The sequence below is a fragment of the Amphiura filiformis genome, chromosome 19 (assembly GCF_039555335.1).
Source record: "Amphiura filiformis chromosome 19, Afil_fr2py, whole genome shotgun sequence".
Classification (NCBI taxonomy): Eukaryota; Metazoa; Echinodermata; class Ophiuroidea; order Amphilepidida; family Amphiuridae; genus Amphiura; species Amphiura filiformis.
In genome coordinates, this window is record NC_092646.1 from 11,439,549 (window position 1) to 11,460,857 (window position 21,309).

Here is a 21,309-nt window from a genome sequence, read left to right on the forward strand (position 1 = left end):
ACAACGGAACTTTTAACTTCCAAAATAGTATAAAAAATGTGTGCACTTTGAACACATTTGTCCCGGTGAAGTATATTTGTGCAAAAATAATGCACTCAATGGGAAATGCACAATTTCATATAACTAGTACAATGTATAAAAAAGCAACTCTCATAATAATAGTCTTTGGGTTTTGTAATATCTCAGCCGATCTACCTAGCGCAATAACGAAAGAGGGGAGGGGATCAATAAGGAAGGAGGGAGGATTATTGAGAAATTACACCACTGACCTTGTCTAGGCATCGTCTCAATCTCAGTTGTGAAGTCTTTCCCCTCCAATTCGCCGAATTCAGCAAGCCTTTCTAGAAACAAGTTAAGGTCCTTCTCCCCTAAGGAAATCAAAATACAGATTTGGATTAGGCTACTTTACTTTATTTACTATCAATTCCTTAATTATTTTGGTTTCCTAAGAAAAAATCGTTTAGAGGCATACATGCTTGTAGACGGAATTCTACGGTATGTGCTTCATGATACTTACATATCATAACGTTAGTATCGATGCTTCCTTTCTGATTTTGATCATCAATCGCCATAGCAGTCGGGGTATCTTGTTTGCTTGGCTCACCCTGTTGATCTGCATCAAGATCATCTGACGCTGGGGTCTGTGAAGTATGATGATATTTATCGCAGATGTATAATTATTTTAGTTGTCCACAGATCGTCAAAAAAAAGGCATATGATTTGTTTAACCTGTTTGCGGCACATAACCTTGAATTCGGAATTGTTTAAGAATACCCAATCACTGTAAGTTAGGTATTAAACAGGGACATTTTTGACATACACTGTTTGAACACTGGGTAAAAAGCGGTTGGGTAAATTTTTCCCAACAATGCGTAAATTTTATCAAACATTGGGTTAGGCTATATTACGTGCCATTTTACCAATAACAACAGCGTATACGGCTATCTGTGGAATTTACGGCGCTTTGTGTTGGCGCGAAAGTTAAATTCTAATTGGTGCATGGAAGTACGTATATGATTATGACAGTTTACGATCCATAGCGTTTACACTGATATTTCGGGGCTTTTTCTTTGCTATGCTAAAGCTTTCCCTAAAAGAGTCTACCACACGGCTGACTAAATACCACATTGGTGTACCCAGGAAATGTAAAGTTCGGCAATTTTTGAAACATACAAAGTAGGATTTTCAGTAACTTTTGATTGGAGGAAAAGCCGATGTGGTTGAGGATGTCCCCTCCCCCAGATGTTGCCACCACTGCATGCTCGGTATTATTATTATTCCATTGCGTTAAAGAGACTGATGAAGAAAAAATAACTTACGCTTGTATCCTTGTCCTGAGTTGATATCTCTGTTCCAAGGGAAAAACAAAATAATTTTCACTTAAAAATTTAAATATAGGTATAAAACATTACAACGGTATCCAATAGCCTATACACATCAAAATGACCTTTTATAGAACTATGTATTTTTTTCCTATATATCCTAACGACATTGGAGGTTTAGTCAATATATCGTCGATCTCTTCGATGTCACAATAGAATTACTACATATTTAGGTACTAAGGCCTAATACAGATTACTCAAAATGAATCTTTATAATTAAAAAAGTCCGTTTACCTTCCTTCGATCTTGCTGCTTGATAAATTCTTCTCAATATTTGAAGTATTTTTGCTTGAGCTGTAATAAAGAAAAGAAAATATGTCTAGCCAAATTAGCATTACGTTTCACTACCTGAAAAGAATTGATCAAAAACTGAATTCCCTCCTGAGGTTAGTATCTGTCAATGAATTGACCAGATCACCATGCAGGCTGCCATATAATAGCTAGATGCAGAATATCACACAGATTGGTCAATGAGTTAACGGGTCAATAAAAATGACCTTGTGTGGTATTTAGTCATCAGGACGTGAGTTTTGCCTGAGGCAATTTGCGGTTAAATGTTGACTCCTCACTATAAGAGTTATACCGTCGATTTGGTTGAAAAAGGAGGTGAGACATGATCAATTCTGTTCAGGCAGTGAAACCTAATGGCACATGGCATCATAATAACTGGTTCATCTAGATACATATTTTCATTTTTTGCTTAATTTGATGCTCAATTTAATGCTTGTAGACGTAGTGAATTTTAAATTTTGCCGTCCATGGTAAAATTAATGTACAATATAATCGCTAAGTGAGAGTCTTAATGTGGCCTTCCTGAGGTCCTTATACTTTGTTTGAGTCGTACAGGATAAAAGGATAATTGATAGTCAATTAAACAATGAGCAGAACTAAATCCAGCTATAGCTAAACCTAAGCATGCATGGCTTTGACATACAGGACCAACATTATTACTTACCCTCAAGTATTTTTCTGTGATTATTTGCATAGCTGTGGAACATTTCGGTTTGACCTGAAGTATAACAAAATACATAAAACCTGATAAATTGACAGCCCTTGGAGACCTTCGCCAAGTCCGATCGAGTAGTGACCAATACGCAACTGTTAACTACAAAACAGTAGCGTACGCAAGCCTGGGTCATAGCCCCTTTATCATTCAGTCGGGGGGAAAGGCATCAAGTCGGAGGAAATTCACCTAGTCGGGGAAATTTACACGCCCCACCACCATGACCATTTTGTCAGTCATCCAGTGGAAATGCATCGTAGGTCTGGGGAAATGCATCCAGTGGGGGAAATGTATGGGGCTACATTGTACCAATTATGGCTACGGCCGTTGCTAGAGCTGGTTGGCTATAATATCACGCACCTCACTTTTTAGATTCGTGTGCGTCCTTGCAAAATATTTTGAGCAACAAAAAAAATCGAGATCTATGCCCTTTCGAAAAAAGGTATAATAATAGATAAAAGATAGTTCCTTTGCTTGGAGATATATTTTTACACCAAAGTGGTATTTTAAAGGAAACAGGGCACCACCTCTGCTACACACACATATGATAGGCCTACCTTTGTTCATGTGCTCCTGATTTCTGTCTACGGTACCGAACTCTTCCTCTTGATCTGAAGATGAAAAATAAATAAGTGAAATGAAGTCACAAAGGCATCCGTTGAAATGTCTCGATTTATTCATTATTTAGGGGTGCTATGCTAATAAATAAATAAAAAGAGCACCAAAGCCTATAATCGGCTTATAATTCATCCCTTCGTCATTTTTTTCAACCTCTATTTTTTAGCCTCCGCTTTTTCTTGTTTTTTTTTTGCTTTTCTCAACATACATGCAGGCCACGATGCATATAATATTACAGAATATTAGCTTGGCTTGAACAATTTGCTTAAGACTGGTACCATGATCCAAGTGTGTGTCCGTACGGACTGACCGAAACAAATACCAATTAACGCACCACACTGCACACAAAACAGTATTAGAATTCCATCTTACTATTTCCAATCGTATCCAAAATGTCTGAAAGTCGTCCAAATTCTTGACGCTGATCTGTGAATTAAAAAATAATTAAATAATAGGAAATTGTAATAAAAGATCGGATCAATGATTACTACTTTGAGCATCGTCTCTTGTCTTGTCTTGTAGTCTTGTTTGTCTCTTGTCTTGTCTAGTCTATAACCTTTTGATGATTGCTTAAAAAAGATGTACTTTTTATTATTTATTTTACGTTCTAATAAGCCAAATCGCTATTGTAACTTCCTGTTTTTTTAGGACACTTTGCCCTTTGACCTATCTGGAAAATTCGGGTTTTGTGCGTAAAAAATATAATTTAAAACTTGTTACTAGAATAAAACAAACTTAAAAAACATTATTATTAAATGAATTAATTATTTAAATATTTTTAATGATAACATTATGACAATAATAAATAAATTATTAATAATTACAGCAATTTTCCCGATAGGTCAAAGGACAAAGTGTCCTAAAACTGCAAAAACTGTCCCACAATGCATTGCAAACTTCCAATGCCGATTGGGCTTATTAGATCATACTTTAAAATTACATTGGGATGAGCACTAACAATAATCTCCTTTACCATGATTTTTGAGGCTAATTTTTCTATTTGACTCATGTCAGAAGAAGTTAAAATAATGTTATTGTCAGTCAGTCGGTCGGTCAATTACGGCGAGCGAAGTAGTTGGGGAATCGAAACCTCCCACTCCCCCGCCACTTTTTAAAACCTGCGCGCCACTGTTTCGGCTACTCTCTGACTATCGGCGGGTTAATCTGATTAAACAATTCATAATCAATTGCTATGTTGAATGAGAAGATTTTCAATCAAATGTTAGTATTACTACGAATTATTTAGCGTTCTCAATAAGTGAATGAAATATATGTTATTAAAACGTTTTTATGCCCTTTATATAACATTTAAACCTTTTCTGTAAAACGTTTATGTTTTTGCTGGTTAGCTCACTTATCTTACCAAATAAATATTGTTTATAAATGATACGATGCCCTCTGACTTCTTTTTTTTTTACCCTTTTTCGAAATATTAAAAAAAAATCATTATGCGAAATTACGACGATGTGAACAAAACTTACCTTCTGCAATATTTTCTTGTTCGTCGTGAATTCTTTGGAATCCTTCTCTTTGTTCTGATAATTGAAAAAAAAACCACAATATACATAAACAAATAATATTAAGAAAAAGATCAATAAGTAAAATAAAGTTTATACAAATTTCCTTTGAAGCATCTCAGGTTAACTATTCATACACTCTTAGAAAACAATGTTCTTAATTGAAACTGTCTTGTATGCAGAACCTTAAATAGTTTTATGAAGAACTAAAAGATTCTACAAAGGAAATTTTAGACATGAAAAAGGTTATGTAAATTAAGGTAAGAAAGATCCATTTTGGGACCCTTGCAATTTCCCTTTTCTCTTGAGCTGTATGTTCTATTATGCAATCCCCTATAGAACCTTTCTAAGAGTATAGGGTATTATTAGTTATCACTAGGATCCACAAGAAGCTCATCTGTCTGGGACACAGTTATTTAACACCAATACAATTCTACATTCATTGAATGACCTTTAAAAATTTGGGTACAAAAACTCATACTCTGCAACTTGAGGTCAAATTTTGCACTATGATTATTGAACTATGGCATTTGGATGAGGCTATTGTGGTCCATAGTGTATATCTCACCTTGTTGTGTTTTTCGCTGTGCCGCCGACAATTTGTCGAACCCTTCTTCTTGTTCTATGATAAACAAAGATATACCATGTTATACCATTAATTATCAAAATTTGAAATGAAACGTTTGTTTTATAACAGTTGAAATGCGAAACACCGCATACGAGCCAGAAAATGACATTAATCTCCAACATAGGTGGTGTAAATTTCAAATGGAATCGCCCATTCAGGTAACCCTATTTGAAATTCAGACTTTGTGGAAGATTAAAGCCATGTATGGATTCCAAATGGAATAGGCCATTAAAGAAAATAAAGCATTAAAATCCACATTATGGTCACTTCAAGAGGATCCAATTTTGAATTTCAAAACAGGATTTTTCAATAAGCATCAAAACTCATGGGTACCAATTATTTTGATGTGCTGTGGAAAGCTTACCTCTATTAAACATATGCTGGCGTTCCTCCACCAATTCAAAAGCTTGTGTTTGCTCTAGAATACAAAAATGAATGAATATAATATTCAGTTTTGATATTTTTTAAGTGTGCAAGTGTTGTAAACTTGTAAATATTGCATTTCGCATTTTTAGCATGATTTTAATACACCATTGCCTACATTTATTTGCATCATGATGGTTATTATCCCAAATGTTCATACACGCAGAGTGGATATAAAATATGTCTTTTGTGTGTGGGGGTGTGTTGATGGGGGTGTACATTGAATTCGTCTAAAAATGTTCCTAAAACACATTTTCTGATCAATTGTTCCCCATAAAAAATTCATTCAGCTTTAAGACACCTAGTTTTATGTATCTGTGAAGACCCAAATCTTACATATACATAATCACATAATCTAATTCTTGAGTGAAAGTTGAACACGGTCCTCCATCTACTTTTGTTTAATGGAACCATTTTGCTGAAATAGTTTTTCCCAATACCATTACGTGGATTGGTTCTGTTTTTGAAACAAACAAGTTCTACTAAGCAGACCTTTCTAACCTTGCAATTGATCTTCCTGTGCCATCTTGAAGTTGTTGAAGCCTTCAGATTGTTCTGTGTTAAAATAAAAATAAGATTGTGTAAGAAATTTACTGGATCTCAAGAGTGCAAACCATTAATTCACCTTTTCGTTAAAGTCTCATGAACCTTTTACCTCGAGCTCTGATATCATCACGCCGATGCGCTTATCTTTATAGACCTTTTTCCCTCTATCCCACAATGCACCATTCCAGGGGGGTATGACGTAGCTCATTAACCTCATAGATCGTGTGCATCCGATGGTCTTTGCCAGGCCTTTGCAATTATTTTGTCTTAATATGGGCATACTGATTCCATATATGCGGATTATCGTAAAGGCCATCGATGTTACTAATTATGCAATTATTGAATACACGAGTGATGCAGTTACGGAGCGATGCAGAACATCTGTGTAAGAGATTTTGTTTTCGTTTTATTTTCAACTTCGAAAAAAAAGTGAAACGGACGCCGGTAAAATATCACTGCGTGTCCCGTCATCAGTTTTTCACCATTAGGTCTATAAAATGTATACAAAGTTAGGTTTCAATAGCAGGAAACTTTTTTGGGTGAGGACACCATGTCCATAAAGCATAGAAATGTTGTTTTTTGCCCCCGAAAGGTATTAGTGATCGTGGCGCCATTATCATCATTATCGGGGATTCCTTTTTTGTGATGAAGGCACCAGTCGAAATGTCCGTATTCCAGAATGTAATGAACATAACTCTGTACTCCCCCGGGGAGATGATGTATTTTGCGACACTCATACCCCCCTGGAATAGTGCATGATGGGAAAGAGGGAAAAAGGTCTATTGGGCACTTTACGTCGCGGTTTTTAAATGCGAATCTGTAACGATATTTGCTAAACGAATGAATGAGCACTTTTAAGGCTGAAATGGCCAAATATGGGGTTAATTTTGTCAGAAACCCACATGCAGGGGTCAACATTGGGGGATAGTTGTATGGACCATCCCCCTTATCAAAATTATTGTTGCGGCGCCATTTTTACCCACAATCTCGGTTTACATTGCCTTATACATTGTTATACTGACAGTTACGCTGGTTTCATACTGCCAAGCCGCTTGTCGCTGAGCGGCATGACGCACGCGCATTGCAGAAAAACGGGCACAATCAAGGCTTTGTTATTGGCTCATAATTATTTCAAAGCCTCGTAGCAAATCATTCAGGGCCCTATTCCTAATTCAAACTCGTCATTTGCGTAATTCTAGAACTACCTGCCGATTGGCCAAAATGAATTATTGTGTCATGAACCAATCAAGGAGGTTATTAATAAGATCTTCTGCAAATGCAAGTTTGACCATAAATAGTTTAAAGCCCGAAGGGGGTTCTCCCTGGTTGTAGGTGTACGGTGTATATCGATGGGTGGGTTTTCAGTGGAGACCAATGCGCCCAATTGGGCGCATTTGGGCAAAAGTGCCCCTAAAAACACCCAATTAGGGCAAATTTGGGTGCTTTTTGTGGAAAATTGGTATACTGATGGGTGGCAAAAACAGCAAAAAGTATGTATAGAGAAACTCAGCATCCGAAAGTCTGCGTGGCATATCCCCGTAAATTTAAAGCCTATCAAGTTATCAACCAATGCTGTTTATAGATGACCAGTAGTGTCCAGGGGGTTAATGTTGTTACGTTTGTCTTTTAATCATTGGTTACCTTTCATAATGTTATCTTGTCCCTTGCTTATCTCATCAAATCTTTCCTCTTGTTCTGAAACAAAACACAACCATGCATGCGCATGAACGTTTTAAAATTAACAGTTTCAAATAATTATTTCAAACAATTAATATAGTTTAAGGGATCTAGAATGAGCGTTTATGGCGTTTCGACAGTATTTTTTGTGGGACATGAGAGCACCTCAGACGTATCGAATTGCATTCTGAATACGAAGCATGTCTTTCTGATATCAAATAATTTTCATTTTTGAAATTCAAGATATAATACAAATTTTATGACAAATTATTAAAATTTGATATTTTTCAAATTTTGATATATAACAGTCCTCGAAATAAATTTTATAAATCTAATGATATATTCTTAAAGTGTATGTAGCTGGGAGGAAAAGCCGACGATCAATTGAAAATTTTGACCTTTTATATTGAAGATATGGATTTTTTCCCAAAAGACCTATTTTTGTGTGTGTTTTGGGAAAAAATCCATATCTTCAATACGAAAGGTCAAAATTTTCAATTGATCGTCGGCTTTTCATCCCACCTACATACACTTTAAGTATAAATCATCAGATTTATAAAGTTTACTTCAAGTACTGTTAAATATCAAAAATATCAATTTTAATGATTTGCCATAAAATGTGTATTACATTGCGAATTTCAAAAATCAAAATTATTTGATATCAGAAGGACATTCTTCGTATTCAGAATGCAATTCGATATGTCTGATGTGCTCTAATGTCCCACAATAAATACTGTCCAAACGTTCATACCCCATCCCTTAAGTTTTTAAACTTCTAAGATAAGAAATAATTGTGATAAATACTCGTTTTCACATTTCATATTATATTGAAATTAGAGAATAAATATTCAATGGACTATATTAATAAAGTATGGACTTTTTTTTCATCGCCGTATATATATTCAACGTTTTTGGAAGTAAATCCCCTTAAGCTTCAGGAGCACTGGGTATCACTGTTGGCGATATCTATCTATCTATGTATATTGTCATCATGTGATAGTTACTTTAAATACGTCTATAGCTCTAGAACTATGAATTGTATTGACAATATTTTATTATAGAAACATATCTTTCGATGTTGAAATATTGTGAATACGATATTAGTTCTGAATCTACAGCCGTATTTGTAACAACTGCGTTAATTTTTGTGTAGACATTAGATACAAATGTATAACAGCACTAGTAGAAATGAACTGAATTCATTCAGTACAAAACTTACTCGATAGCAGGTTCTTTTGTGATGTTTCGCTCTGTTTGATTCGAGTTTGTTGTTCTGTGAAAAAATGGGAAAAAGTAAAATGGCGGAAAGTATTCTGCATGTAGGATATTGTTTATATGTACATTGTGTTCAACAGCATGTAAGTTACCAGGTCAAACAAGCTTCAAAGAGAAGAGTTAAGATTCATTTACTGGCTCATTCCTATACCGGGGGTACTCGAATTACACGTATTTTGACAGGTGGGTGTACCGTTGGAGTCTGAAACCCCTACCCATATTTAGGACTTTTTTGACTTGACATTTTTTGACCAATTCTTCTCAAATCGGAACCCATGTTTAGAGATTTGTTTTCTCAAATGTACGTTTGACAGTTTTTAACCAATATTACTCAATCGGGACCCATGTTTTTCTTGCAAAAATCGACCCATGAGAGCCCCACATCCCCATTATATACGTGAGTGCACGGGATCCTATAGTTGCATTCAAGAAGAAAAAGCAATATCTATACCTTCTGTAAAAGTTTCCCGGACAAAGTATTGTGTTTCATTTGTTCTCTAAGTAAACATGGTAAAAGAATACGCCTTACTCTAAACAGATAATTAATTTACATGTTCTTACCTTGTAATAATTGGTTTTGTTTTGTTTTCATGTCGTCAAACCATTTTTGTTGCCCTAAACAAAATAAGAAATAAATTGAAAAAACCGTCACGGTGGCTCTATAATGTACTAATATATCATTTGAAATTAGTATGGAAAGTTGTTACTGGATTTGATAAAGAAAGATTTATAAAATGTGACAATGGAAATAATGGCGATATAAAACAATTATAAAACATGTAGGGACGCATGCACGCTCCTGTTGGTTTAAGAGAAAAACTGCAGGGTAACACTAACATATCCTATAGTTTAGAAGTTGATTTTTTGTATCAATTTTGGTTTCAAAGCGAAATACCAAAAATGTTACCAAACTTGTTTACTGGTGCTAGAATCTACATAAAATCACAATACCTTTTAAACAAAAAGTTTTGCAAGTTGGTTTTCGAAGCGTAACCTATCATACTTTAACATGCGAAACCAACAAGAGAAACAGAAAAGTGGCCCGGATAAAAAATGAAAGAGACCATGGGTCAAATAATATTAGGTGTACATACCAAATGTTTGCGCGCTACCGCACATTTGTCCAAGAAAGCCCTTTTTTGGAAGCTCGAAGACTTTACTTGTAATCTCGCTAAAAACACCGGTATGTGTATATATCACACCAATAATAATACCGGTTCAACATGATACAACCGAGAAATTTGCTTCTGTTTCCCCCGAAATGTTATTTTACCCCTCTCCCTATAACCAAAAAACCTGGCTACGTCCCTGCGCTGCCCGGCTGCGTTAGCCACATCTACTTTTGGCTGGTTTACCTTTTCGAATCATTTCTTGTCCTTCTTCGATGTTTTTGAATCCCTCCTCTTGGTCGCCTTGAACTTGAAAACAAAAAATACATATTGTTAGGACCTATACATATGTTCACTAATACACATGCAGATGAGACTATAAACTTAACTGAAAGTTTTGGCTATAACTCTATTTCAAAGAGAACAAAAACCCTGTCACGTGTCAATGCAACCAGAGACATCCCTGATGCAACACACGGTTTTCGTCAATGGTAAATGGTGTTAGTTTAATAATTTGTAGTGCCTTACTAATGTGCATAATAAAATACTTTTTTAGTATTTGTTATTGATCATAACAATTTTGGTCATTGCATTTTTGTCTTTAAACTCATCGACAAAACATGTTTATACTGTTACCTTCCATTATTTTCTCTAGTACTTCTTGCATTTTCGGAGCAGGAATAGCTGCAAAAAGAGGTAAATTAAAATTTGGTCAGAACTTATATCATCTCCAGCTTATTGCAGACGTTGTCGTCATCATCGACATTGCCAGGTCATACTACCGGTACCATGCACCAATAATTCATTGTCAAGTTTTTCAAACCTTTACATCATCACCGGGCATCATCATCGTCATAATCGTCATTGTGATCTTCGTCGTCATAATCGTTATCATCGTCATCGACATCGTCGTGATCATCATCGTCATAATTATTCATCATCATCACCATCGTCGTTATAACAATATTCATCCCCAGTGGACACAGGTTAGGATTTCGACGTTGTATCAACGTTGAAACAACGTCGAAGTTTCAACCTAACCTGATTTCAACCCGATTTCAACCAACTTTCAATGCAAAAATTTAGGAGTTTGAAATCAGATTGAAGTCCACTTGCAAATACAATTTTATTTTATTTTCTTTCAGACATATTTAAAGAGGGTAGCCAAGATCAGTGGACCAGCACTGTTACACAAGGGCCCTCTGGAACAACATGATTTCAACCTGATTTCAACCAGTCGACGTCGAAATTTCAACCTGATTTCAACCTGATTTCAACGTCAGGTGTGCCCACTGGGTCATCATATACCACCACCACCATCATCATCATCGTCATTGTCGTTATGACATCATCGTCATTGTCGTTAATCATCATCATCGCCGTCGTTCATTATCGTCATCGCGCATTTGTGATATGTCAACTCCAATCCTTGGAACTTGTTCAAATAATCACTTATAAATAACCAGCTAACTAACGAATGTCATTCAAAAAAAATTCAAAAAGATCTGCGTAAACCCTAATATATATACTTATACTTCTGTATATTTTTTGAGTGTTTTAATATCTTTTTGATGAAGCCAAATACAACTTAACCAAGATTACGCAGGGCTGTGAGAAGCCACAGACCAAAATAGAGGAAAATTACTTTAAAAAACCCGCTGAAAAACAGCGCAAAATTAGAAAACGCCAAATATATACTGAAAAAAAAATAGAAAGAAAATACGTAAATTTTGGCAAAGAAAATACGTAAATTTTGGCAAAAAAAAAAGAAGAAAAAAGAAAGAGAGGAAATCAGCTGAAAAGAGGAACTCTCACACCCCTGATTACGACTGGTATGTGTATCGGAAAGGGAGAAAATATGTACAGAAATCTACTAAGATTAAGAAAACACAAATAGACCACATTGGAATGACCCTCGCCTTGTATGTTTGCATACATTTGACTTTTAGTGACGAAATTGTAAATTATTCCAGGCATGCCACAGCAACTAATCTTGTCCTCCCATCATGCCTTACTTCAGGGGGTTCTGTAACAATGACCATTCTATCTAACCAAGTATATAAGCCCAATTAGCCTTTTTGAAGCATGGCATAAGCGTACACAATAGGAAGGCAGTATTCAAGATGGGGAAAACCCGCCAAATTCAAAAGACTGTACCCACTTCGTGCAGCGCCATTCTATTGTGTCCGCCATACCTCTAAAAGGCTAATTGACCCAATAATTATAGCAAGGTTCCACGTGTGATTTAGCATTTCCCCGATGCATCATGGGAACAAAATTTTCTGCTGTGCTTCATTTCCGAGTCCACCTTACATTCTTCAATCTCCAGCAGGTCTTCCTGCTGCATTCCCCAGGACTCCGCCTCCGCGATGAGATCATCATATGCCGCAGAAGCCGACACCTCCTTTTCCATTAGCATTTTTTTCCTCTGCATGTTAAAACCACCCTTATCATAATCATGGCTGCGTACGTCTGACACGGCTGACATCATTTTCATACTCTGCATATCATCGATAGACCGCGGTAAGTTTGCTGAAGCTATATCTGTAACCGCAAAGGTGACAGGATTGTTTAATAAATAGGACCAATAAATATCGTAAAACATTGATCGAAAACACCTGGTTCACTTAAAATAATGATGTCGTCCGTGTCATATGAGACGATAGATGAACGTCAGCGGCTAAAAACAATACCTTTATTCTCTAATCGTAACTCATTCCCCATATAAAGGTATATAATAGTGCCCTTGTACATATGACAAAATGGTCACCTAAGAGCGACACAAAGATAAACAATGACTCACAGTGAGCTAAAGGCCCGGGCTAAAGGTTTGTCAAGAGAAACTGACATTTTTGTTTCAGGAGATAGTAACGTAAAATGTGCTAATTCCATTTGAAATTCATACTCCCCCTGTGGAAGATATGTTCAAAATCTTCCACAGGGGTATTGTAAATTTTATAAGGATTAGCCCAACAGACGAAATGCAATCGGGTAACATGAACCGGCATCAACTTACCGTAACTAGATAGTAAGGGTAATTCTTGCATGTCCTCCTGCGAGACCTGTGTGTCCGCTTTGTAATAAATAAACAAAAAAATGGTGAAAAAGACGAGCAAATATTTGCATTTCACGAATTATTATACACTAAGACAAATTTGAATAACCGACTAGTCATAGTAATGAATAGAATTGATTCAGATACAGGCACGAACAGTTCAATTTAAGTAGTGTATAAGTGGGGGTTGAAAAGACCATGCGCGCATTTTTTCACTCTTCAAAAAACAGGATTTTTCTGTTAAATGAGCCAGACATTTTGAACGACCATTTTTTATGCGCGTCGAAGACCTACGCTAAAAAACGGGATTTTCCCGTCAAAATGAGCCAAACATTTTGAACGACCATTTGTCATGCGCGTCGAAGACCTACGCTAAAAAACGGAATTTTTCTGTTAGAAGCCACACACGCTTTTTTCAAAAAAAATTGGCTTATGTTCAGCCCAGTAAAAAAAAAAATTGATTAAAAAAATTGAAATATACAATAAAAGTATGCCGACCGTAAAAGAATTACGCTCCATAGCCAAAGATGCTGGCCTGAGGGGTTATTACCGTTTGAATAAAGAGGATTTGACGAATTTGTTGCGAGAAACAGGCAATCTACCGATACATCAACACCCCCAATCTCAAAGACTAATACCAACCTCCCCGGACCCAAAGACCAACACCAGCTCCCCGGTCCCAAAGACCAATACCAGCTCCCCGATCCCAAAGACCAATACCAACTCCCCGCACTCAAAACCCAAAAGACTCGTACTAGCTCCTAGATTCTTATTGGAAAGCAGAAGGGCGCTTGAATTTGAGCTAGTCGTGTGCACAAGAGGAAAATGCATACAAAATTTTCAAATGAACGTACCCAAAGGTCACATTCTCGAAAAGGACCCTGACAAGTTTTTGAGCGGAGTAAAAGAGAAAATTATCGCTAAACTCAAAGAACAGTTGAAACAGATGAAGGGTTTTAATTTTCTGCTGTGCATTCAAATTTTGATGGCAAGAACGAATGGTGATGAAATAGAAACCATGCAGGCTTATTTTAATCACGGACGGCGACTATTATCGAGCGAGGAGGATATTGATCTCAGCGAACAATTTTCTATTATCACGAACAAAATCGAAGAGTTTCTCAAGCTCGGATCTGGGTGGTGGGTTGAACGTATAGAAGCATTGCACCTTGACATATGGGAGTACAATCCGATCCTAAGACCCGGTGGTTCGTACATCGAGTTACCAAAGTGGTTGAAAGACAAAAAGGCGATCGTCAACGTAAAAAGCAAGGACAATAACTGTCTAGATTGGTGCTATCGTGCGTGGAAATACCCTGTAAAAAAAACCCCAGAAAGAACATGGAACTATTCAAAGTATGAAGGGCTAAATCTTAAAGGATTCGAACCAAACACTCCTATTCCGGTTGAAAAACTGAAGAGAGTGGAGAAGCTAAACAACGTGGCATTCAATGTCTTTACTCTAGAGGGTAGTACTCCCGCTCGAATACATCTAAGCAAACAACCAACCGAAATTCCCAGAATCAACCTCTTGCTCCTAGAGGAAGGAGATAATTCTCACTACACTTTGATTAAAAACTTCGATCGATTTCTCAGCGATACGAATAATCACAAAGCAAGAACGTACTTTTGTGACAAATGTCTTCATGGGTTTAAAAGGCAAGAACTTTTACAAGAACATTACCCAGAATGCGAAGGTCCCATAGAAACGGACGCTAAAGTCGAAATGCCAAACCATCCCATAAAAGACATTGTAGATGAAAAATGGGAAGAAGGGAAGCAAATGAATATATGAATACAAAAGCCACCCAAGTCCATACTTTGGCCAAATTGAGTTAAGCATGGGAAAGTGTTGCTATACATAGGCCTGTCATATGTATGAAAGAACAACTAAAATTCATCCTCTGTGTCTATTGAGCATGTGAAAAATAGCATGTATGAGAGAATCAACCCAAATCCATGATTGAGTCTTGTAACACATTGATTGAAATCCAGTATGTATAAAAGTCCACTTGTAACATCTTCATTGCTGGAGAGTGACTTTTGAAAAAAAAAAATGGGTTTAATCAAGGAAAGTGTGTGGTTTATATTACATGGCAGAATGCTTATCAACATTATACATAACTGTGTACTTTATTTTGTATTATCTTACTAGTGGTAATCTCATTCCAAAATTATTGTCTTTGTATATGATTCAAAAAACCACCCAAGTCCAGAATTTAAAATGGACCCCACGAAGTCCCTGAAATGTTAATCGTCATACCTAATACAGTTTAACCCACCCATTTGCACGTACAACTTACCATATTGACCAGGTAAATCTAACTGAAGGAATTAAAATGATACACAGGTTTTTTTCTCAAAATCACTTCCCATGGACTTGGGTGGGTTTTGGATTCATGTATTCAAATGTATTTGGTCGAGTGGAAAGATAGCAATAAAAAAGAAGAGTGGCTGTCGAAGGATGAGATTTCTAGGATGGAGAGTAAAATGTTTGTGAAATTTAGGAATTTTCACAATCAATTAAAAGCACCCTACATCATCTACGCCGATTTTGAGTCTCTAATCACCAAGGTGGAAGAACAGAAAGTGAAGAATACGCAAAAAACACACCTGCACGAGGTACGCAGTTTTTCATACATTGTTGTGAGAAGTGATGGTCATACCGAAAAAAACCTATTAGATACAGAGGACTGAACGCTGACAAGAAATTTCTCGAGTGCGTGAAAGAGGAAGAAGCCAAAATAACTGAAGCCCTAAAAAACATAAAACCAATGAAAATGACGAGACAAGATTTTTGTCTGTTTGATAAGGCTACCTTTTGTCACATATGTAATAAGCCACTGACTAAAGAAGGTAAAATAGACAAAGTAAGGGATCATTGCCACATCACCAGAGCCTTTCGAGGAGCGGCTCATAACTCGTGCAACCTTAATTTTTGCATCTACCCCACGATTCCTGTGGTTTTTCATAATCTCAAAGGATACGACGGTCATTTGATCATGCAAGCGATGGGTGAGACAAAAGGAAAGATCAAGTGTATCGCGAATAACATGGAAAAATATAAAACATTCTCGTTGGGTAATCTAAAATTCATAGATAGCAACCAATTTTTACTCTTTTCTCTAGCAAAATTGGTCGAGTCCACCAACCCCAACTCGTTCAAAATTACGGAGAAACATGAGCCAAATACGCAGAAGCGTGATATGCTACTCAGAAAGGGTGTGTATCCGTACGAATACATGGACGGCTGGGAGCGCTTCGAAGAAACACAATTACCACCCAAGGATGCATTTTACAGCTCGCTGATGGATGATCACATTTTCGACGAGGATTACGCGCATGCTCAAAAAGTCTGGAAAACTTTTGGTTGTAAAAACATGGGTGATTATCACGATATTTACCTCAAAACCGATGTCACTCTACTCGCGGATATCTTTGAAAACTTTAGAGCTATGTCTCTCAAACATTACAAGCTAGATCCAGCGCACTATATCAGTGGTCCCAGTCTGGGGTGGGATGCGATGCTAAAAAAGACTGATGTCAAGCTCGAATTGTTGACGGATTACGATATGTATACTTTTTGTGAGAAGGGCAAGCGCGGAGGTGTTTCTATGGTATCCGGCAGATATGCCAAAGCGAACAACCCGATGGTAAAAGATTACGATCCCGATAAGGACAAGAGCTATATAGGATATTTTGACGCTAATTACCTGTACGGTTTGGCGATGAGCCAACACCTACCGACCGGAGGATTCAAATGGGAGGAGGATCTAGAAGGGCTTTCTACAAAAATCCAAAAGCACCCCAACGATTCTGAAACGGGGTACTTTTTAGAAGTTGACTTGGAGTACCCGAAGGAATTACACGATTCACACAATGCTTACCCCTTGGCGCCGGAGCGTTTGAAAGTACAAGAAGAGTGGTTATCGGATTATCAAAGGAATCTCGTGGAAAATAACAATGTCTCAAGTACCGAAAAACTCGTACCGAACCTGTTTGACAAAGAGAAATACGTGCTAGAATATAGGATTTTGCAGCTGTATCTCTCATTGGGGATGCGACTAAAGAAAATTCACAGAGCGATAAAATTCAATCAGTCACCTTGGATGAAGCCATACATCGATCTGAATGTCGAGCTCAGAAAAGACGCGATGAGCGAGTTTGAGAAGGATCTCTTCAAACTGATGAACAACGCCGTGTTTGGAAAGACGATGGAGAATGTGCGAAATTACGTAAACGTAAGTTTATATCGTTGCCCGGATGAAAATAAGAAGCTGCTAAAAGCCATGGCAAAACCGTCATTCTCGAGAGCAAGACCATTCAACCCGAGCTTAGCTGGAGTAGAACAGCACAAAAAAAGTGTTGTTGAACAAACCTATTTATGTTGGGATGGCGATTCTCGATCTGAGCAAGCAGCACATGTACGACTTCTACTACAGTCATCTGAAGAAGCGATACGGAGATAAGTGCGACTTGTTGTACACAGACACCGATTCTCTGTTAGTTCACATCGAGACCGATGACATGTATCGCGATATGGCTGAAGATGATGTCTTCTATGATACGAGCAACTTTCCGGAGGATTCACCCATGTATTGTTCGAAGAACAAAAAAGTTCTCGGAAAGTTCAAAGACGAGTGTGGAGGAAAACCGATCGATGAGTACGTCGGCTTGAGAGCCAAAATGTACTCGATATTGACTAGCGTTAAAAATATTAAAAAGGCGAAGGGCGTCAAAAAATGCGTCGTGAAGAAAAACTTGACTCACGAGCTGTACAGAGAATCTTTGAATGATACAAAGATCTTTCGACATGGTATGAACGCTTTGAAAAGTGAAAAGCACAAAATATTTGGAATACATTTGAAGAAGATCTCGCTCTCTCCACTTGATACAAAGCGTTGGATCTTGGAGGATGGAATTCGCACTTTGGCGTACGGTCACTACCTCTTGAGAACTCCATCCGGAGGCAGTTGAGTGTTGGATGGTACGATCAACAGCTCTTCTCTAACGAAACCTCTTTTTGGACCATCTTCCAAGTAGTACATCATAGGCTCTCCGGGTTTTGCGATGACACTCCCTATTTGATACAAATCCAAAGACCATATCGGATCAGTCGCTCTTTTCGTTCACCACCCTCTAGCTCTCCAGGTTGATACAAATACCTCACATCAACTCCCGAAGCCACCCGTTCTTCATTCGCGTTTTTAGTAGGTGCCGAAGGTTTAGCAACAACTTCTTTCTTTTTGATTGCATCAATCGGTTTCATTCCTATCAAACGAGTCTCCTCGTTGTTTATATAGCCTTCACAACTTCCGGCAATCTCGCCACCCATTCTGTAGACCTCGTACCTTTTTCCCCTCGAGCTTCTATCAAGATTTCTTGCGCGTATTGATGTCCGAACAACCTCTCGGCTAAAGTTCTATTAAATCTTTCTACGATTGCCTGAGCCCTGTGCTGTCCAGCTTCTCCTCTTCGCACGCTCACTTTATGCTTTTTCATAAGTTCGTTTACTTTTCCCATGAACTCCTTTCCTGGATCGACTTGCAAAAGGTTTGGCCATTTAAGCGGGCCTCTTGAGTAAATTTTTTCGAAAGCTTTGACAACTTCTCCAGACTCCTTCGAGCTCAGTGGTTCAGCCTCTTTGTACCTGCTTGCAACATCCACCACGGTAAGAGCGTATTTGTAAAGCTTACGTCCTCTACCAGACCTGTCGTGAGGTAAAAAAAGAAGGTCGGCCTGGTGAACCTCGTTGGGGGTGCTCACGCTGAATTTTGCTCTAGGGATGTACTTTGGAGGTGGAAGGTAGATCTGCCAAATAGTCTGCTTTTTCAAAAAGTCCGCAGCTTTTTCTTTTGACGTCCCAGCTTCTTTCGCCAACTTGTCTATTGCTGAGACACCTTTCCAGTATCCTTTTGGACTGTAATAGATTTTTGAAAGTTTGTCGTCCATTTTCTTTGTTTTCACATCAATTCGCGAAATTTTTCTAGTAGTCCAAATTTCTCGGCGTATTCTTCCAGCGCGTTCATATCTCGCTGATTGACCGAGTTCTTTTGAAGAAAATCGACCGTCTTTTCGAGAATCTGAATTTCTTCTGTCCGTTCAGGTATAATCCAAGGTGGTTTCAAGCACAGTCTCATTTTGTACCGATCCTTGTACCACGCGGCAAAGCACAGTAGCAAGGCGTGCGCTTGTAATCTCACCTTACTTCCGTTGTACCCGCTCGCGGCAACAAACAGGTTTCCGAGACTCGTTCCGTTCCATGCGAAAAAATCTCCTTTGGACGCATCCTGTAGCTGTTCGAATATTTCATCATCAGCTAGCTCAAAATAAATTGACATCTTGTTGGTTTTATTTAATAAACGGCAATGTTAGTTACATTTTGGCTATGCGCGGCGTGTCTTTTGGACTCTCCAGAAAGAAGGATGAGGATGGAAGTGAAGCGCATGACTGAGGCGTTGGAAAAGTACAACCTAGCCCGCGAGGCGGAAAAATAATTTGGTTTATGAAATTGCGAATTGAAGCAAAAATAAAAGCGAAAAAATGAAACCTGAACAATTCAATAAACGGCGCGAGGAGCAAAAGTCGACCATCCTGAAATGGCGAGATTTGGAACAAGGCAAAATTTTTGAAATCGTAGGCTTCAATTGCATTGAAACCAAGTACAGCAAATCCGCGTGCATCATTGAGCTCGCGGATGGCCGTGAATTTTGGGCGCCGTCTACCCTGCAAAAAGAATTCGAAAAAAATGGGGGAAATTTTCAGCATTCGCGTTGCTATATGATATCGAACGGACTTGTCGCGTCACAAAGAAACCCAGAACAAAAATATTATTCGGTTGACATTGTCTGGGAACCTAAAAAAGAATTTGAAAAATATAGAGCTGACTTTGGGTCTGAAGAAGAAGATGCCTGAAAAGCCGAATTTTCGCAGGTGCGCTTGCGAAATTTGCGAGAAGAGAAAAACCAGAGCCAAAAACAGAGCTGGCACCTGTTTAAGAGTCCAGCCTGGAATGGAATTCGACGTCTGTTTGAAGAACTACCAACAAAAAGCCCCTCGAGTGCCGAGGGTATTTTTTTGACGTAAAAAACGCCATTATGTGCAAGGGCTGCGTTTGCGGGAGTCGAAACGATTGCTCGCTTTGTCGTAAATTGCAAATCGTGAGCCTTCGTTTTGCGATGTTGAAGAGAGCTGGAGCGCCTTTGGAAAATTTTTACAAACTTGCGTACGATATTTTAAGCGCGGAAACATTCTACAGGATCGCTTACAGGTTCACGAGCGACTACGAGATTGTAGAACGCTACTACAAACTTGAGTACGACACTGCGATTGCGGAAAAATACTTCCAGCTCGCGTACGCTCCTTCGAGATCATCAAAAGTTTGCAAAGACTGTGGTAGCTCGAGCATTATTGTTGATCCCCTACCTACATGCATGGACTGCGGTGTCGTCCAATCGGAAATATATTTTATGAACGAGTTCAATGTTAGAGCAAGGTCGCATCCCCGACCACGGCAAAAAAAATCTTAGTGGGAAGGGGTACCCCCAGACGCATCCGAGCGCAAAAAAAATTCTGGAGATTCGAAAAAAAGAATCTCCAGATTTTTTTTTGCACCCGTTGTGGGTTGCTGGGCTTTTCCCTTACACAAAGTTATACACAAGAACTCCAGTCACGACCATGCCTACTCCGACCAAGGCTAATTCTCCATTTTTGATAGACTCAGTCTGCCCCTCGTCGAGATAATCGTATAAATGCGGCTCGGGTGGTAGGGGATCCAAGAGTGCCCCAGTGAGATTGTAATATTGACGCATTGCATCATCGACGTCCGTAAAAGTTTTTTCCGCGTGGCCCTGCCGTTTTAGCTGCTGGTTGATAAAGTCAATTCTTTGAAGACGAGACTGACTCCACGAATCTCGATCTCGCTGAAGTCTTTCTAGAGCAAGATCGTGACGTTTGCGCTCTGCAGAATTAGACACAGTACTAAATAAATAGTTAGACCCGGAGAACGCCAGTGCGTTCACCAAAGCTCCTCCACCCATCATAAGTATCGAAGCCATATTTCTTTATTTACCCACG

At 38.2% G+C, this 21,309-nt stretch overlaps 1 protein-coding gene across 2 annotated transcripts in view; it reads right to left on the bottom strand.

Moving 5' to 3' along the window:
• Positions 1-21,309, bottom strand: part of LOC140140915 (uncharacterized) — an 86,509-nt gene that overhangs the window by 4,626 nt on the left and 60,574 nt on the right. For both annotated transcript variants that reach the window (XM_072162670.1, XM_072162669.1), the window contains 18 exons: positions 13,195-13,251; positions 12,492-12,722; positions 10,815-10,862; positions 10,425-10,487; positions 9,631-9,684; positions 9,014-9,067; positions 7,759-7,812; positions 6,073-6,126; positions 5,513-5,566; positions 5,089-5,142; positions 4,485-4,538; positions 3,376-3,429; positions 2,943-2,996; positions 2,338-2,391; positions 1,617-1,676; positions 1,320-1,348; positions 518-641; positions 270-368 (listed from right to left, as the gene is read on the bottom strand). In XM_072162670.1, coding sequence (XP_072018771.1) covers positions 270-368; positions 518-641; positions 1,320-1,348; positions 1,617-1,676; positions 2,338-2,391; positions 2,943-2,996; positions 3,376-3,429; positions 4,485-4,538; positions 5,089-5,142; positions 5,513-5,566; positions 6,073-6,126; positions 7,759-7,812; positions 9,014-9,067; positions 9,631-9,684; positions 10,425-10,487; positions 10,815-10,862; positions 12,492-12,722; positions 13,195-13,251 — 1,251 coding nt within the window. The remainder of the gene's footprint in view (positions 1-269; positions 369-517; positions 642-1,319; positions 1,349-1,616; positions 1,677-2,337; positions 2,392-2,942; positions 2,997-3,375; positions 3,430-4,484; positions 4,539-5,088; positions 5,143-5,512; positions 5,567-6,072; positions 6,127-7,758; positions 7,813-9,013; positions 9,068-9,630; positions 9,685-10,424; positions 10,488-10,814; positions 10,863-12,491; positions 12,723-13,194; positions 13,252-21,309) is intronic.